The sequence below is a fragment of the Lampris incognitus genome, chromosome 13, assembly GCF_029633865.1.
Source record: "Lampris incognitus isolate fLamInc1 chromosome 13, fLamInc1.hap2, whole genome shotgun sequence".
NCBI lineage: Eukaryota > Metazoa > Chordata > Actinopteri > Lampriformes > Lampridae > Lampris > Lampris incognitus.
Genome location: NC_079223.1, coordinates 26,270,132 through 26,286,684, shown reverse-complemented (window position 1 = coordinate 26,286,684; position 16,553 = coordinate 26,270,132). Strand labels below are relative to the sequence as shown.

The 16,553-nt window shown below is 40.7% G+C and overlaps 1 protein-coding gene across 1 annotated transcript in view; it reads left to right on the top strand.

Annotated features, from left to right (window-relative positions):
* Nucleotides 1-1,778: 1,778 nt before the first annotated feature.
* entpd6 (ectonucleoside triphosphate diphosphohydrolase 6) overlaps nucleotides 1,779-16,553 on the top strand; it is a 35,579-nt gene continuing 20,804 nt past the window's right edge. The window contains exons 1-7 of the mRNA XM_056291524.1: nucleotides 1,779-1,828; nucleotides 3,837-4,173; nucleotides 5,345-5,421; nucleotides 5,823-5,966; nucleotides 11,523-11,598; nucleotides 13,985-14,020; nucleotides 14,803-14,891. Of these exons, the coding sequence (XP_056147499.1) occupies nucleotides 3,906-4,173; nucleotides 5,345-5,421; nucleotides 5,823-5,966; nucleotides 11,523-11,598; nucleotides 13,985-14,020; nucleotides 14,803-14,891 (690 nt within the window). The 5' untranslated portion in view covers nucleotides 1,779-1,828; nucleotides 3,837-3,905. The remainder of the gene's footprint in view (nucleotides 1,829-3,836; nucleotides 4,174-5,344; nucleotides 5,422-5,822; nucleotides 5,967-11,522; nucleotides 11,599-13,984; nucleotides 14,021-14,802; nucleotides 14,892-16,553) is intronic.

Here is a 16,553-nt window from a genome sequence, read left to right as displayed (position 1 = left end):
GATCTAAAACCAGATTCTCTGTATAATTAACCCCCCCCCCCAATTCAAACGTCTTTGGGTTATAATTTTCTAAAAACCTGGTGGCTTTGTTTACAAACTGTACCTTATCAGGACCTAAAACTGGAGCATATGTTCATAAAAACAAAGACGGGGCCAGAGAAGTGACAGAGAGATCGAATGATGATGGATGACAGAGAATAGACTGAGGGAGTTGCAGAAATCCTGTTTTCTTGATGTTTCTGTTCCATCTGTAACTTTTCATTGATTTTTAAACTGACTCTGTTCACTCAGGACCTCTGAGTCCCACCAGAGACAAAGCAGAAGACAAACCAACACTGAACAAATGAATGCTGATGGAGAATGCATCTGTTGACAGGCGTCTTAAATGACTGGCAGAGATACAATAGATGTACTCATGTGTGTGGAAAGAGAGTGAGAGAGAGAGAGAGAGAGAGAGAGAATAAGGGGGGAAAGAAGGATAGCTATGGAAAAAATAGACAGAGAGAGTGAGAGAGCCCTACGTGCACACTGACGTACACACACACACACACACACACACACACACACACACACACACACACACACACACACACACACACACACACACACACACACACACACACACACACACACACACACACACAGTCCATTCCAGTCCATTGATCAGAGTTAACAGAGAAAGGCCTGTGAGGCATATGGTCTTTTCATCACGAACACCCCCCTCCCCAAAACCCCCCAGTCAAGCTCATTCATCTGCTGATATATGTGTGAGTGTTTGTGTATGAGTGTTTGGAGTGTATGTGTGTTTGGGGGTGATCCCAGGAGCCCTCATGGGGTTCTCCAGAAGCGTCCAGATTGGCCCATATATCAGCCCTAATGGTCATTAATTGAGGCAATGAATAGAGGCTGGCCTGTCGCCACCGGCTGGTAAACTTAACAGCAGTGTGGCGCGGTGGTGCTACATGTCTTCCTGACACGAGCAGGCTGGACCGACCAGCTGCTGCCATATTGTCAGCAAGGACAATGTGAACATAATTGGCTTCTGCGTGTGCCTTTCAAAAAATGGAGGGAAACTCAAATGAGGGGGGGAAATAAATAAATAAATCAATACAACATGTGCTGTGAATTGACACAATGTTTGATACAACATTGTGAAATGCTAAATATTTCACAATTGTAATTGTGACAAATAATGCGACCAGCTTTTTGTTGTTCAGCCATACAACACGTATAGCGAACTTCAATTTGGTAAATCTGAGGAAACTAGAAAACACTGTTGTGTTTGTCTATCATAAAGTGATTCAGTTTTTCTTTCCTCTCAACAGATGTTTTAAATTGAGGAAAGTCTAATTTTAAAATGAGTTATATATGTTACTTCTCTAGAGTAACTGAATGGATAATAATAAGATAATTAATGAGATAATTAATCAGTTCCTCATAACAGAAATAGTCCATTGATTCCTACTGAGCAGGGGGGAAAAAGGACCAGCCACAAGTCAAATACCTGTAAAATGTTTTTCTTCAACACTTTGAAACCGATAATAAATCATTATTACAGCCACCTTATCATTATTAGACGGTTATTAGAGATGTTTGAGCCTTCTATGAAAATAAAAGCTCGAAATATGCAGAATGAAGAAACTGGTTTGAAATCAGTTTCTAAGAGCAGAGAAGAGAAAAAAGGTGAACGCGTCTTTTCCTTACGTCACCAGTAAACGTCATGACGTCAACAGAAGGCGACCGGCGATAGTCGCTTGTCTGAACGAGGACAGATAGGGGAATAAAAGGGAAAACTTAATGAATAATTAACATTAGTTCATTGAAACTGGTATGTATCATCATTTCATCCGTAGTTTTTTCTAAAACCATTTCAGTTTTAACGGAGGAGTGTGTTAAACCTACTGCTGTCTTCCGACACGGAGTAGAACTCACAGAAGTATGTAGACAGATGGAAAGAATGAATGAACGAATCTTAGTTGATGGGATGGTTGTTTGCACTGTAATAGGACAATACACCGTGGCAGGGCAAGAGTACTAAATATAGTAAGATGTTGCAGTGGAAATAGTAAATACTCGTGTAAATATGAAAAGTCCTTATAGAAAAAAAACAATAACCCAAACAATACTAGTCTGATTAACAGGCAAGTTTGTTGCATATTGCTATTATGTGATGAATAGGAAGTGCAGTTCCGCAAAAAGCCAGTAAGTACCCTTAATAATCATAACTAATCATTAGTAATGTGATAAATGTGCATGGGTAAAAAACAGGTAAAATGGACAAATGATTTTAGAGCTGCAGCTTGGCTCCTAGTAAAAACCACCTGATGCCAGAGATGGTGGAGCCAACCACATATTTCATAGAGAAGTGATCCGTTTGTGTTCTACCATTTTCAGAGTTATACAAAATGTAATAAGTCATAAATCGTAGTGTCCTCAAAAATCAGTGGACTCAAACCAGTCCTTAACAGGGAGTGCTGTGGTTGGCTCCCCTCAGTATTGGGAAATTCCTGAGTCCATACTTGCAAAACTATGTGGACAGTGCCTGTTTAAAGTCCAAGACTCTTTGCATGCACAGTATTTCCTAAATTACAACTTGTGCCGGGATCAGACTACACGATTTCAGCCAGATTTTGACACGATTTTGTCGTCACCGACAAATTTCCATTGTCGGGCCTGATTATGAACGTTGGGAACAACAAACAGGTGTCTTTTCCCCGTGTAGTGTGACAAAATCGAAGAACAGTGATGTGGCGTCTGGGACGCCCCATGACACCCCGACGAAAAGTCTAGTATGTCAGAATTTTTTGTATTTTCCTGCCTAGTCTAACATCTCCTACGACTTGGTCCTTAATGTTGACCAATAGGATGACAGAGCGCTCTCTGGTGCACTCTGCATGGCAAAGAGAAAGCGATGCTGCTGTTGCTGCTGTCAAGTGAACAACGAAACTGAGGAAAGGTTCGTTGAGCAGTGGCAACATTACCCCTTCAGGCCTTTTTGATGTTTCCTCGGGGGAGGACCATGACAGAGTAAAAAAAAAGATAGGCAAAATGTTGGCAAGAAACAGCGGAGGAACTTCAGCAACCCGGGGAGCTGCTGGTTAAGCTATACCCCAGTAGCACTAGCCGCAACAGCGTCCACAGTCGTTTATTTCTTTCTTTTCTGAACACAAGACCCCCAGCATCACACATAGAGTTAATGTAGTCATGACTGACAATTTCTTGACCCTCCTCCACGACGACCTATGAACTTGCGCAAGATTGTGATAGGCAGTATAGCAGTATACAGTGATTGTTTGGGGTCATACTTGTAGTGTTGTCAGTCTGCTGGCCAAGACGCGGCAATAATTTATGGCACTTTGATTGCCTAATCTGACACGGTGGCCATCATGAAAGACAAAAATACTGTGTAGTCTGATCCCGGCTTTAGTCTGACTGAGGATAGGAACTGATCACCAGCCAAACGCTAGTAAAATCTTTATCAGATTTGCAAACTAGTCTGCACTGCTATTCATATGAGAAAGTAACCAAGCCTTCTGTTGAAGCGATCTCATTGACTGGTAAAATAGTGGAAATGGCTAGTGAATTTCCTGTTGTGGATTAACTGGAGGTTTTTACCAGCTAACATGCAAACCTCAGGAGCAAACTACTTCATAATGGCATTTACAAAAAGAAACCCTAAAGCACTGTGTTTGAAATGCACACACAAAGAGGGTTGCATCCCAGAGTGAATTCTAACCCTGCTGGTATTCTCTGTTCAACAAACACATGGTATGCAGTGGTTTCTCTCCTGGCTTTGATGGTATTTTTTTGAGAGTATTTTCCTGTCTTTTCCTAAGGAAGGACAGCGGAGATCAGAATGGATGTGTGAAAACCTCGGTCTCCTTGGAAACGCACCATGAGACACCATGAGAACTCCAAAGCTGGCCTCTGCTTTTGTCTTCGTGGTTTGTCTCCTGGCCTACTTGTTGTTTGTCAGGTCTCACTACACCGGCTTGAAACCAGAGCTGTACAGACCCCCCCCTCATTATCAGCCCAGAACAGACCTGTCTGATGGCCCCCATAGGCCAACCTCTGTCCAGGTGGTTGATGGAAATTTCCAGTATACCATCATGTTCGATGCTGGGAGCACTGGGACAAGAATCCACATCTTCAAGTTTCAAGTGGAGCAAAATGGTACAGTGGAGAACAGGATTCTAGAGCTTTGTCTGATATGGTCACAGGTCTTGTTTTAGTGCAGTTTGCAGGGCTAAAAGTCATTGTTAAGTTGCTGATTAAAAAAACATTAAAGGTGCTGTTAGTAAATTCTACCTGAGTGCTGACCTCTGGCATTCAGAGATGTAAATAAAAATAGCAAATCAAACCAGACAAGACAAAATCATTCAAATAGAAAGGTTGTGGATAGACAGTCCTTCAGTAGAAATAACTTTACTGTGATGGCTGTATAGTTTTTCGAGACGAGCAACAACAGAACCAGTCAGCCAGTCCAGCTTCAGTGTTTTTAAATGGAGAAATCTGACTTTTGACTATTTACTTTGTTTTAATCAGCAACGCCTACTGATATTAACTAGTCGTATTATGATATTTACTTGTCACATTGTATTTTATTGTCATGATATTTGATAGTCGTACTCCAGGATAGCAGGAATATTACTGTGGTTAATCCAGGGGAAACACCAAACAAGTTTTGAAAAGGCATAAAAAGATATATTTAACTATTTTACACTTGTATTTTAAATGCAACCTATCATACAAATTAGATTTGTATGAGGAATGCATATAGATTAAGTTGTCAAGTTTGACATTTAAAAGGTGTCCTGTGTTGCTTTCCTTAGTTACAGGATTTGAGTCCCTGTGAAACAAGTGAGGCTTTTGGGCTTAATTTCTGTGGTGTGCTTTGATGATGGGGGAAAGGGGGGGGGGGTTAAAACACACAAACTCATTACTGCATTTAAGGGGTTTTTATTAGGCTTGTGCCAGGGCAAAGTTTTTTGCAAAGCTTTGCCAAATGGCTTAGTTAGCGCATTTCAAAGCTAAGCTAAAGCAGGCAAGCTAAGTGCAGTTTTGGCTTCATTCTTAGCCTCGGAGCTAGCCTGTGGCACTGAACCCTAATGGTCGCCCTGCAGCACCTGTTAGTTATGCAGATGTTGACGTCATTAAGAGCTTAATGACAGCTCAAATGTAGGTAGAGGTCAGGGGTCACTTGGGCAGAAATGAAAATTTGCAAAAATTAGATTATATAGCATTGCCACAACAGTTCTTTTAAATAGCAAATCATAAATAGCATTGTTATTAATGTGGAGAAATGGTTCAAGTTAAACTGATGTGGGTTATCTCTGTCTTACAGAGGCTCCTAAATTAGTCCATGAAACCTTCAAAGCCATAAAACCTGGTCTGTCTGCATATGCTGACCACCCTGATGAGGTACCCTGTCACACACTGAGATGAAACATTTCACAATCTTGAATAAAAAAACAACTTTATTATTGTTATTTTTACTGTAAGTGGTATGAGTATCATAGTTGTTTGTAAGAGTAATGATGCTAGGAGCAGTAATATTAATCATAATTTTTACAGTATACGTGTTTGTATATTTAGGTAGTTGCTTTAATAGTTGTATAAAAGATAGTAGTAGTAGTCATGCTAGTAGTCACTAGTGGTTAGCAGTGGCAGTGCCCAGTTTAGACCTGTGCAGATACATTAGGCCTGCATATTTGCTATCCCTGTCATATTATAAAGTCTGCTTTCAGAGATTAGCCATAGACTGGGCGGTGGTCCAGGTCCCTCATTAGCACGGTGACAGTACATCCTGTCCTATCTCCAAGTGTAAAGCAGGGATTCTGGAACTGCTGGAGGTGGCGGAGGCCAGTGTCCCCTCCCAGCTGTGGAGAACCACTCCTCTGGTGCTGAAGGCCACGGCCGGCCTGCGTTTCCTGTCCGGGGAGAAAGCTCTTCTCCTCTTGGACAAGGTAACTGCTTACTTTACCTTATTGATTTTCAGCTGTTTCCTCTGCTGTTAAGGTGTATGGTATGTGTGAGTGCAAAGGGTTCTAGTTTTAGCAGTGCTTTGTTCATCCCACTGAATTACACACACAAGGAACATAACACCACACCCCTGCGGTTTTAGTGCCTTGCTACTGAACCCATATCTCTAGCAGTGTTAGCACGTCACTCTATTTTGTTGAACAGAGCATACAGGAAGGTAACAATGTGCAATGAAGAGCTGGATTCAGACTCACAGACCCTGTCCCAGTACTTTCCCTTCACCCTAGCACCTGGCCCTCCCCCTCCGTTTTATGCGCTCCTGCATAGTGTAGGGTATTTTATTTGGGATGGAGGAGTAGTGTTCATCTAGCCCTCCAGACGGAGCATTTCCAGATAGAGATTTGATAATGAGTGGTTGAATGAATGCATTTTGAACTGTGGCTGAAGCGGTAACACTATAATAACTACACACTATGAAGCATTAGTTAAGTATTAGTAACTACTGAATTCGTCATTTGTAAAGCAAGACATGCACCAATGATTAGTGAGTGTGTTAATAGATGTTTTATAAATACTTATTAATACTGCAATTCATGATTAATTCAGGTAGTTACTAGTTGTTAGTTAAGTATTTTGTATGACCTCATCTAAATGAGGACCATCTATGCCTTACAAAGCATTTACAAATGAGACTGAAAGGCCAGCAGTACCTTGAGACTCACAAAAGTCTAAAGGATCATAAGATCCTTTAGAAAGTGTTTGTACATGATTAACAAACTATTTAGATGTACATTTGTGCATGAATTAATCATGAATTGCAGTATTAATAAGTATTTATAAAACATCTATTAACACACTCATTAACCATTGGTGCATGTCTTGCTTTACAAATGCTTTACAAATGATGAATTCAGTAGTTACTAATACTTAACTAATGCTTCATAGTGTGTAGTTATTATAAAGTGTTTCCGCTGAAGCAAGTTGAAAATGACTGACAGTGCCGGTAAAGACATACATGTGTGAGTTATTTCTTTGTAAATAATTATGCATAAAATATAAACTCAGTTGGGATATCTTAGTCGAATGCGCATAGATTATCTAATTGATTCTTCATGACAAACATCTTACGAAAATTGCTATGTCCAATGGATGTCCATAGGATTTTTTTTTTTTAACAATTACAGTCACATGACCAATCGTGGAACAAATGACGCTATGGTGAACACTACACATAAAAAATGAGGTATAGGACATGTCACAGAAAATAAATATGTCAAGAAACCAAAGACATCATTCAAGAAAAATGGAATCAAATCAGATCAAAGCATCATGAAAATGAATTAGAATAAAAGACATTGAGAAGTACAGTGGCTTGCAAAAGTATTCATACCCCTTGAACTTTTCCACATTTTGTCACGTTTCGACCACAAACATAAATATATTTTATTGGAATTTTATGTGAAAGACCAACACAAAGTGGCACACAATTGTGAAGTACAAAGAAAATTATATATGATTTTAAAAATGTTTTACAAATAAAAAACTGAAAAGTGCGGTGTGCAAAAGTATTCAGCCCCCTGAGTCAATACTTTGTGGATCCGCCTTTTGCTGCAATTACAGCTGCAAGTCTTTTGGGATATGTCTCTACCAGCTTTGCACATCTAGAGACTGAAATTTTTGCCCATTCTTCTTTGCAAAACAGCTCAAGCTCAGTCAGATTAGATGGAGAGCGTTTGTGAACGGCCGTTTTCAGATCTTGCCACAGATTCTCAATTGGATTTAGGTCTGGACTTTGACTAGGCCATTCTAACACATGAATATGTTTTGTTTTAAACCAGTCCATTGTAGCCCTGGCTTTATGTTTAGGGTCGTTGTCCTGCTGGAAGGTGAACCTCCGCCCCAGTCTCAAGTCTTTTGCAGACTCCAACAGGTTTTCTTCCAAGATTGCCCTGTATTTGGCTCCATCAATCTTCCCATCACCTCTGACCATCTTCCCTGTCCCTGCTGAAGAGAAGCACCCCCAGAGCATGATGCTGCCACCACCATGTTTGACAGTGGGGGTGGTGTGTTCAGAGTGATGTGCAGTGTTAGTTTTCCGCCACACATAGCGTTTTGCATTTAGGCCAAAAAGTTCAATTTTGGTCTCATCTGACCAGAGCACCTTCTTCCACATGTTTGCTGTGTCCCCCACATGGCTTCTGGCAAACTGCAAATGGGACTTCTTACGGTTTTCTTTTAACAATGGCTTTCTTCTTGCCACTCTTCCATAAAGGCCAGATTTGTGCAGTGCATGACCAATAGTTGTCCTGTGGACAGATTCCCCCACCTGAGCTGTGGATCTCTGCAGTTTGTCCAGAGTCACCACAGGCCTCTTGGCTGCATCTCTGATCAGTGCTCTCATTGTTCGGCCTGTAAGTTTAGGTGGACGGCCGTGTCTTGGTAGGTTTGCAGTTGTGCCATACTCTTTCCATTTCCGGATGATGGATTGAACAGTGCTCCGTGAGATGTTCAAAGCTTGGGAAATCTTTTTATAGCCTAACCCTGCTTTAAACTTCTCCAAAACTTTATCCCTGACCTGTCTGGTGTGTTCCTTGGACTTCATGATGCTGTTTGCTCCCCAATATTCTCTTAACAAACCTCTGAGGCCGTCACAGAACAGCTGTATTTGTACTGAGATTAGATTACACACAGGTTGACTCTATTTAATCATTAGGTCAACATTCGATCATTCAGCAATCATCAGGCAACTTCTGAAGGCAATTGGTTGCACTCAGAGAAAAGGGGGCTGAATACTTTTGCGCACTGCACTTTTCAGTTTTTTATTTGTAAAATTTTTTTTAAATCATGTGTAATTTTCTTTGTACTTCACAATTGTGTGCCACTTTGTGTTGGTCTTTCACATAAAATTCCATTAAAATATATTTATGTTTGTGGTCGTAACATGACAAAATGCGGAAAAGTTCAAGGGGTATGAATACTTTTGCAAGCCACTGTACATTCATATATTTTCTTGTTCTTTTTGTTCATGTTCTTAACAATTTTCATGGATTTAAAAAAGATACTACTACTACTTTTGGCTGCTCCCGTTAGGGGTCGCCGCAGCGGATCATCTGTTTCCATCTCTTCCTGCCCTCTGCATCTTCCTCTGTCACACTAGCCACCTGCGTGTCCTCCCTCGCCACATCCATATACCTCGTCTTTGACCTTCCTCTTTTCCTCTTCCCTGGCAGCTCCATATTCATTTAAAAAAGATAGTTATTTTAAAAAAAAAACGAGTAAAATTATGTTTGATCCCTTTCCATTTGCAAATTTGAATATGATATTTACCCAATAAAATTATCAAGTTGATTAAATCAGAATTGCATACTGTCAAACTGTCTGTGTAAAGGAGGCTATCAGTGGTACAGCAGACATTTTATGTTAATAGAAACTGGTTACCGATGATATCCAGCTACAATGGTTCGGTTATAAGTGGATAACGCTGGTGATCACATGTTCTTCTTGCAACATTTTGCTTGTTACTTGGCTAATAATAACGTAAATGAGCGGTGTCCCATTTTGTAGTTAAGTAGTTTTCCCCTGAACCCTTGTAGCTTTTATTCAATGGCGGGCACTCTTAAACAACGGGAGGGGGGGGGGTTAAAGGGAAAGATATGGCACAGAGCCACAGTGGTTTGGTGTATATGGTATGTTCCCCCTGTACACCTGTACAGACACCTGGTTATTAAGGTGTTTCAACAATTGAACAACGATCTGTCCGTGAAGCCGATAAAAAGCAAGGCAGGTGTGTGAATGCACGTGAGACAATTTGTGATCAAACTATAATGTGATTGCTAAAACAGCCTGAGGAGGTTTGTGGCTTAAAGCTGCCAAAGAGTAAATACAACTGCTGCTCTAAACTATTTCTCGATTCCCTCCAGATGGTTTAACTGTAGATGGGACACATTAAACAGTAGACTAAACATTAAACTACTACTTTACACTATGTTCAAGAATATTCATATCATGCTCAGGGCTTGCAATTAAATTTCTCTGTCCTGGAGACATCTTTTTTTTTCTTTTTCTTCTTTTGATCTTTCCACCTTTTTCTTCTCAATTGTACTTGGCCAATTACCCTATTTTCCGAGCCATCCCGGCTGCTGCTCCACCCCCTCTGCCGATTCAGGGAGGGCTGCAGACTACCACATGCCTCCTCCGATACATGTGGAGTTTCCAGCCACTTCTTTTCACCTGACAGTGAGGAGTTTCGCCAGGGGGACGTAGCGCGTGGGAGGATCGCACTATTCCCCCCAGTTCCCCCTCCCCACAGTCGCCTCAGCTGACCAGAGGAGGTGGTGCTAGTGCAGCAACCAGGACACATACCCACATCCGGCTTCCCACCCACAGACATGGCCAATTGTGTCTGTAGGGACGCCCGACCAAGCCGGAGGTAACACAGGGATTCGAACAGGCGACCCCTGTGTTGGTAGGCAACAGAATAGACTGCTACGCTACCCGGACCTGGAGACATAATATCTTTAATAGTGTGTATTGATGCAATGTGGATCAACCATCCCTGATACAATCTGTACTAAATATAAGTAAAAATGGGGCCTCTTCCATGGCACCTCAGCCTTTTATGTTCAGCCTTGAAGGAAACAACATTAAAAAATGATTGATTTTTGAACACTCATCAATATTTATCAATAGCCAGCAGATAGAATTCCAGTCCAGTCTCACATAACTTTAATAGACATTAATAGAATATTATCCAATTGATATTACATCTTTTTGCTGTTTAGGTATTATTTAGTCTGTCCTAGAGATTTGGATAGAAGATGAATGTTTGAAGGAGTAGTGTTCGCCACATGAGGTGAATTACATTTTATTTGCCAGTATTTGGAAATGCCCCCCCCCCTCCCTGTCGTAAGCCAAATCAGGAAGAGTAGTATAATAAGATGAAAGCCTCAGATTAATTCCCATTTTGGCTGACTGGACTAGTCCTGTTATTCCTGATTACTTAAAAGATTTAATCGACTTTTTCCTCCCAAAATCATCATTGGGGATGTTGGAGCATTAGCTAGCTGCTAGGATATTAGCTAAAAAAATTCAATTGCATAATGTAGCAGGATTGCATGCTGGGGCAACTGTTAGCTGCTGATACTGTCATGACAGCAGCTGAAATATAGTCTTGATATCAGTTGATTACATAAGAGACCTGTTGTTTGTGTGTTTGATTACCTGCTCCGTATGCTCCGCCCCTATCTCTGTATAGGCACACCAACTCTGTAGACGCTGTTGACACTGATTTCTGATTGGTTGATCTGGGCTGTGAGACACTCTTGACAGGTCACACATCTGCTGACAATAAAACAAACTGACATTTATTGAGTTTGATTCCGGGTGAGGAAGAGAAATTGTCAGACAGGGTTTGTTAAAAAGGTTTCAGCCATCATCCATCCATCCATCCATCCATCTATCCTGTCTGTGTCTATCTGCTTGTCTCTCTTTCAGGTTTATTTTTGCTGTGTTTCTGAGATGTACTGTTCTGTTTTCTCCAGGTGAGAGCAGTGTTTTCGGAGTCTCCCTTCCTGTCAAGAGTTGATGGTGTGTCCATCATGGATGGTGCAGATGAAGGTACAGTATATCTTTTTGTGGTCTTCTAGCCATTGAGAGATGAAACAGCGAGCAGAGGGAGATGAGGACACAAGGATCTGACATCAGGAACACTTGGAGGGGTCTTAAGGTGCTGACGGTGTTCTCTCGAAGTATGGAGATTAAATTCCCCTCAGCGCTGACCAGTATCCTATAGTAGTAGATTGTTGTTGTATTGGTCAGTTCCCAGTGACCCACAGTAGAAGACCGTAGTTGTACTAGTCCAGTCCAGGTATGAATTTGTTGAACAGTATGAAGATGAAGATGCTTGCTCAGTAAAATTCTTCCCTTGTGAAATGATGGAAAAGTAAATGAGCATGTAAATATGAAAAAACGGCTCATTAAAAGGTGTAATCTTGACAGATTACTTGTATCCATAGCTCCTTCTGTTCTCATGGTGTTTTAATGGGGGTGAAGATTTCTTAACAATATGGCCACAAATCACTGACATCTACCTGTATAAATGTCGAATACAACCTCCTACCATTGTTCTTGCAGAATGAATGACTGCTGAAATAATAGAACAGTATGGAGCAGATTTCATCTCTTTAGTCCATCTTACATTCTCTGAAGTTTCAGAACTCTACTGGAAGTCCCAAAAGGTTCAAAGAACTTCTTCGTAAAGCCTGCTGGAATGCTAGTGGTACTTCCATCAACCTCTTAGATACTGTTCTTTGAAGTGAAAATTGCCAAATTTTCAACCTTAGTCTGTTTATCTACAACAGGGATAGCATATGAAAAACACCTACTTTTTTCCCAATTGTTTCTGTATCTCTAGGCCAGAAGCAAAAGAGTTGTTTTTGTTTTTGTTTTTTTTGTATGGTGACGTCAGTTCACAAACTACAGTCTAGTTTAGTTTGGGCTTCTAATCTCTGCCCTAATCTACTGTAAAGATGCCATTTTAAAAAAATATCCTTGTTCTTTCAGCTAAGCTACATTTCCAGTGGTGGAAATTACATCCCACAAAATTGGCACAGAGAATTTTATGCAGCAATGCATTCTGGTATGTGTAGGCACTGTGAGAAAGACTCTGTGAGCAGGACAACACTGATTTCTCCATCAATATAGTACACAGTGAGGACTTTATTACTTCAATCCACTATATTACCCACCAGTACTGATAACATAAGTACAAAACCTTTGGGTAAATTTTCCTTTGCTGTTACACAAATCTGATTTATTTTGAATGCCTCTGAAACAATACTCACCTTACCGATGTCTACATGGGAGACAGTGTTAAACTAAAACTATGATATTCAGGACTATAGCTTTATGAAACACTATAGAAGTGTTTCTCCCTCTAGAAACATTAAGGTCTGTTTGAGTCTTTCAGCCGCCAGTGGTCTCCTTGTTTTTTAAATGAAACCAGACCATTAAGGTCCATTATGTCCTCCTCCCTGTGTCTGCATTGACACTGTGTTGACCTTGCCTCTCTGCCATCACAATAGACCTTAATGCACTAATACTATTGTTGGACATATATCAGATGTAGATTTTGTATTTTAAGTGCACGTTCAGTTCAGGGACAAAGCAAACCAGCAGATATAATCCAATCGTTTTAAAGTAGTTCATACAAGCAATTATGGTCATGTAGGATAATGTTCTGCTTAATCTTGGGCAGAAAGCGATTATCTGCCATTGGTTTCTGAGGCTCAAAAAGCTTGTCTTCTTTCCTTGAGTGGATCAGCTTGTTAGAGTAGAATCCAGTTCCCAGTAAATGTCTTCTGCTAAATTTGCCTCTTCTAACTGTACTAAGTGACTAATGGACATGTTCCTTGTCCGCGGTTCCTGAGTGAATGCTAAACTCTGAAGGGATTCTGCAACCTTGTTATGAGTGGCAGATAGTTTATCCCTGGGTGAGATTACCCTCCGCCCGCCTCTCTGATTGAAAGCGACTTATTGTTAATGCAGAACTCTAAGTGGTGTTTGGTGCTGGAGAAAGAGGTGGTAGCGTCCTACACTAAAACCTAAAGAAGCTCTCTACTTGTTTGTTTGTTTGTAAATGGCTTCTTAGCTTCTTGCCATAAGAGTTTTATGGCAAAGCTCCAATGATATAGTTTGTGTCAAGCTCCTAAATCATCCACTCCTATATGTGTAGGAGGTCAAAGGTTAGGACTAATACACACTGGTAAAAGGCACTAATGCATGCTGCAAAGATATCGGACTGAGTGAGAAAAAAAAATAATTTAGCCACAGATACTAATGTTGTCTTTGCGTTGACCTGAATAAGCACATTGTTAGGCTTTAATATGACAGAATACTGGTATTGTATGAGCCTTCATAACATTCCAGATTTATTTTGCTGTGTGTAATAGACATATTTGAAGTATTTTCATAACTGTATTTTCAAAATGTCTTCTCAACGCAGGGATTTCTGCTTGGATCACCGTCAATTCCTTGATTGGTGAGATCCTTTATCATTTTTTACATTCACAGTTAGCATTATCCTATATCATTTAATAAATTATAACATCATCCTATATCACTTTATCAATCCTAACCTCTCTATATCACTTACTAAGCACCAATATGACTCTATGTCATTTTATAAATACATTACTAACATCAGGACTGACGAGACAGCAGCCCGTAGACATGACTCAGTGATACATGGAAACTACAGCCATAGTCAGGTCAAGTCAAGTCAATTTTATTTGTATGGCCCAATATCACAAATTACAAATGTGCCTCAAGGGGCTTTACAGCAACACAACATTCTGTCCTTAAACCCTCGCCATAGCAAAACTAGTAACCACAAGTCATGGTCTAAACACACACACACACACACACACACACACACACACACACACACACAAACAGGCTCATTTGCATGTACAATCACACACAAATGCCTCCCCCTCATGCTCTGTCAAACATGGTATCTCCTCTGTCTCTACCCGTTAGATTGGCCTGGTATGGCTGTTTTTTCTGTATTGACTTTCCATCCAGAGTCAAATGTTGAAAACAGATTTGATTCTGCTTTGTGTGTGTGTGTGTGTGAGAGAGAGAGAGATGTGGAGGGACATAAACAGAATACCAGGGAAAAAAACAGATTAATCGGGACATGAAATAGTGATTACCTGTTATTGGATTACTGTAGTTACTGTCCCAGAGCCTGACACTGGTTTCTCTCTCTCTCTCTCTCTCTCTCGCTCACGCTCTCTCTCGCTCTCTCTCTCTCTCTAGGTGCTCTTCATAGTGCTGACTCGCCCACTGTGGGTATTTTGGATTTGGGAGGTGGCTCCACCCAGATCACCTTCTCTCCTCAGGATGAGGTGAGAGAGAGGGAGAAAGAGCGAGAGATGACATGGAAACAGTGTTGTAGAGAGAGAAAATTATCGGTCTTTAGTTTACATCAAGCTCACTTGCCCTTATCTCCTGCTCTCTTCAGCTCTCTCCTCTTAATAGACACCAACTCCCAGGATGGTCTCCAATCTTACAGGCTTAATCTGCAAATGCCCTGCTAATCCCAGATATCTTGGTAAATAAACGAGAGAGAGAGCTAGAGAGGAATGATGGGAGGGGGGGGGCTTGTATGTTAACTAGGTCAGGCTTACTACATGAAGGCTTGACGAGCAGTTTAACGAATCTTTACACCACTCTTCAGAGAGTTTAAACACTGATCCCTGGCCAGCGCTTCACACCTCAGGAGGGAAATTGGTTTTGAAGATTGTGAGAAGATCTGCTGTTTTTTTCCCTCTGTCTTGTCTAAAGCAGATCATTTTCAGTCCAGAAGGCGTCGAGGAGAGAGACTATTAGAGAAATGTATTCCAAGACAGGAACACACCTCCTCCACCAGTCACTTCCACTGTTTCATCTGAAGTCTAGAATAGAATAGAATAGAATAGATGGTAAAGTGAAATTTATCAACATTTTGGTGGTAGAGCTGGTTGCATATATTTTTGCCTGTGTTTGCTTGGGAAATGTGGTTTTATATTTCGGTTTAATTACAGCTGTCCATGGAGAAATATTAAATGTTATTAATTGCCATGGGACTTTGCACAAAATAGAAATCTGACTTGCTGTAATGCTCCTGTAAAAAGACACGGCTTAAAGTCCAATTCTACTGTGTCCTACATGAGTCACTGCAACCTGTTTGGCCTGTTTTTAAAGTTAGTACATGTGTAAATGCGGTGCATTAAACCATTACTTTATCAATACATTATAATGACAAAAGATGAAGTGCGTGAGGAAGAAGAAGAACAGGGTGTACTGTGTTTCTACAGATGACTAAGGTAGACCTTCAGTTATCAAAACCTCCATGATTTCTTCTGTTCATCTGAGTTTTTTACTGAAACGAGAAGCAGTTCACACACAGACAGACGCCTGCTGTTTACCGGATGATTACAGCCTAGCCGGTTAACATGTCTGAGAAGACCTTGCAAAGACTCTTAGGCCATGTCTAAGAGTCTCTGTATATGAGGAGAACCAAGCAGACCAGGGAGTGGAGGCATTTCGATGATAATATATTTGAACAGAGAACATCAAAGTCTTAACGATAGCAATCAAAGCTTTTTGTTTTTCTTTTAGTCAGTCTGATTTAGATCATCATCTGAACTGAGCCACCCTATCGTCCGTTCACCAGTAGATACTGTCCCAGTCTCTGTCTTTTTACTCTTCTCCACTGAGGCGATGCTCACACTAATTATCCGGTTACCACAAGTTATAACGTATAGTTAGTGGAGGTCAGGAAACTTTTTTTCATGAAGCCGACAGCAAAGCTTTCAGTATGACGTTGAAGGAAACATACAGGATGTGAGAACAAATGAAAGAATCACTAAAAAGAGAATGGAGGTCAAGTCATTCCACTCAGAAAATGGAAAAGTCCATCAGTTGTCAAATGAGCGGTTGCTCATATGTGATTGGAGCATCAGTAAAAAAAAAAAGGGGGGGGGGGGCGCTTAGGATCATCACTTCCAATCAGGTTACATGTAAAT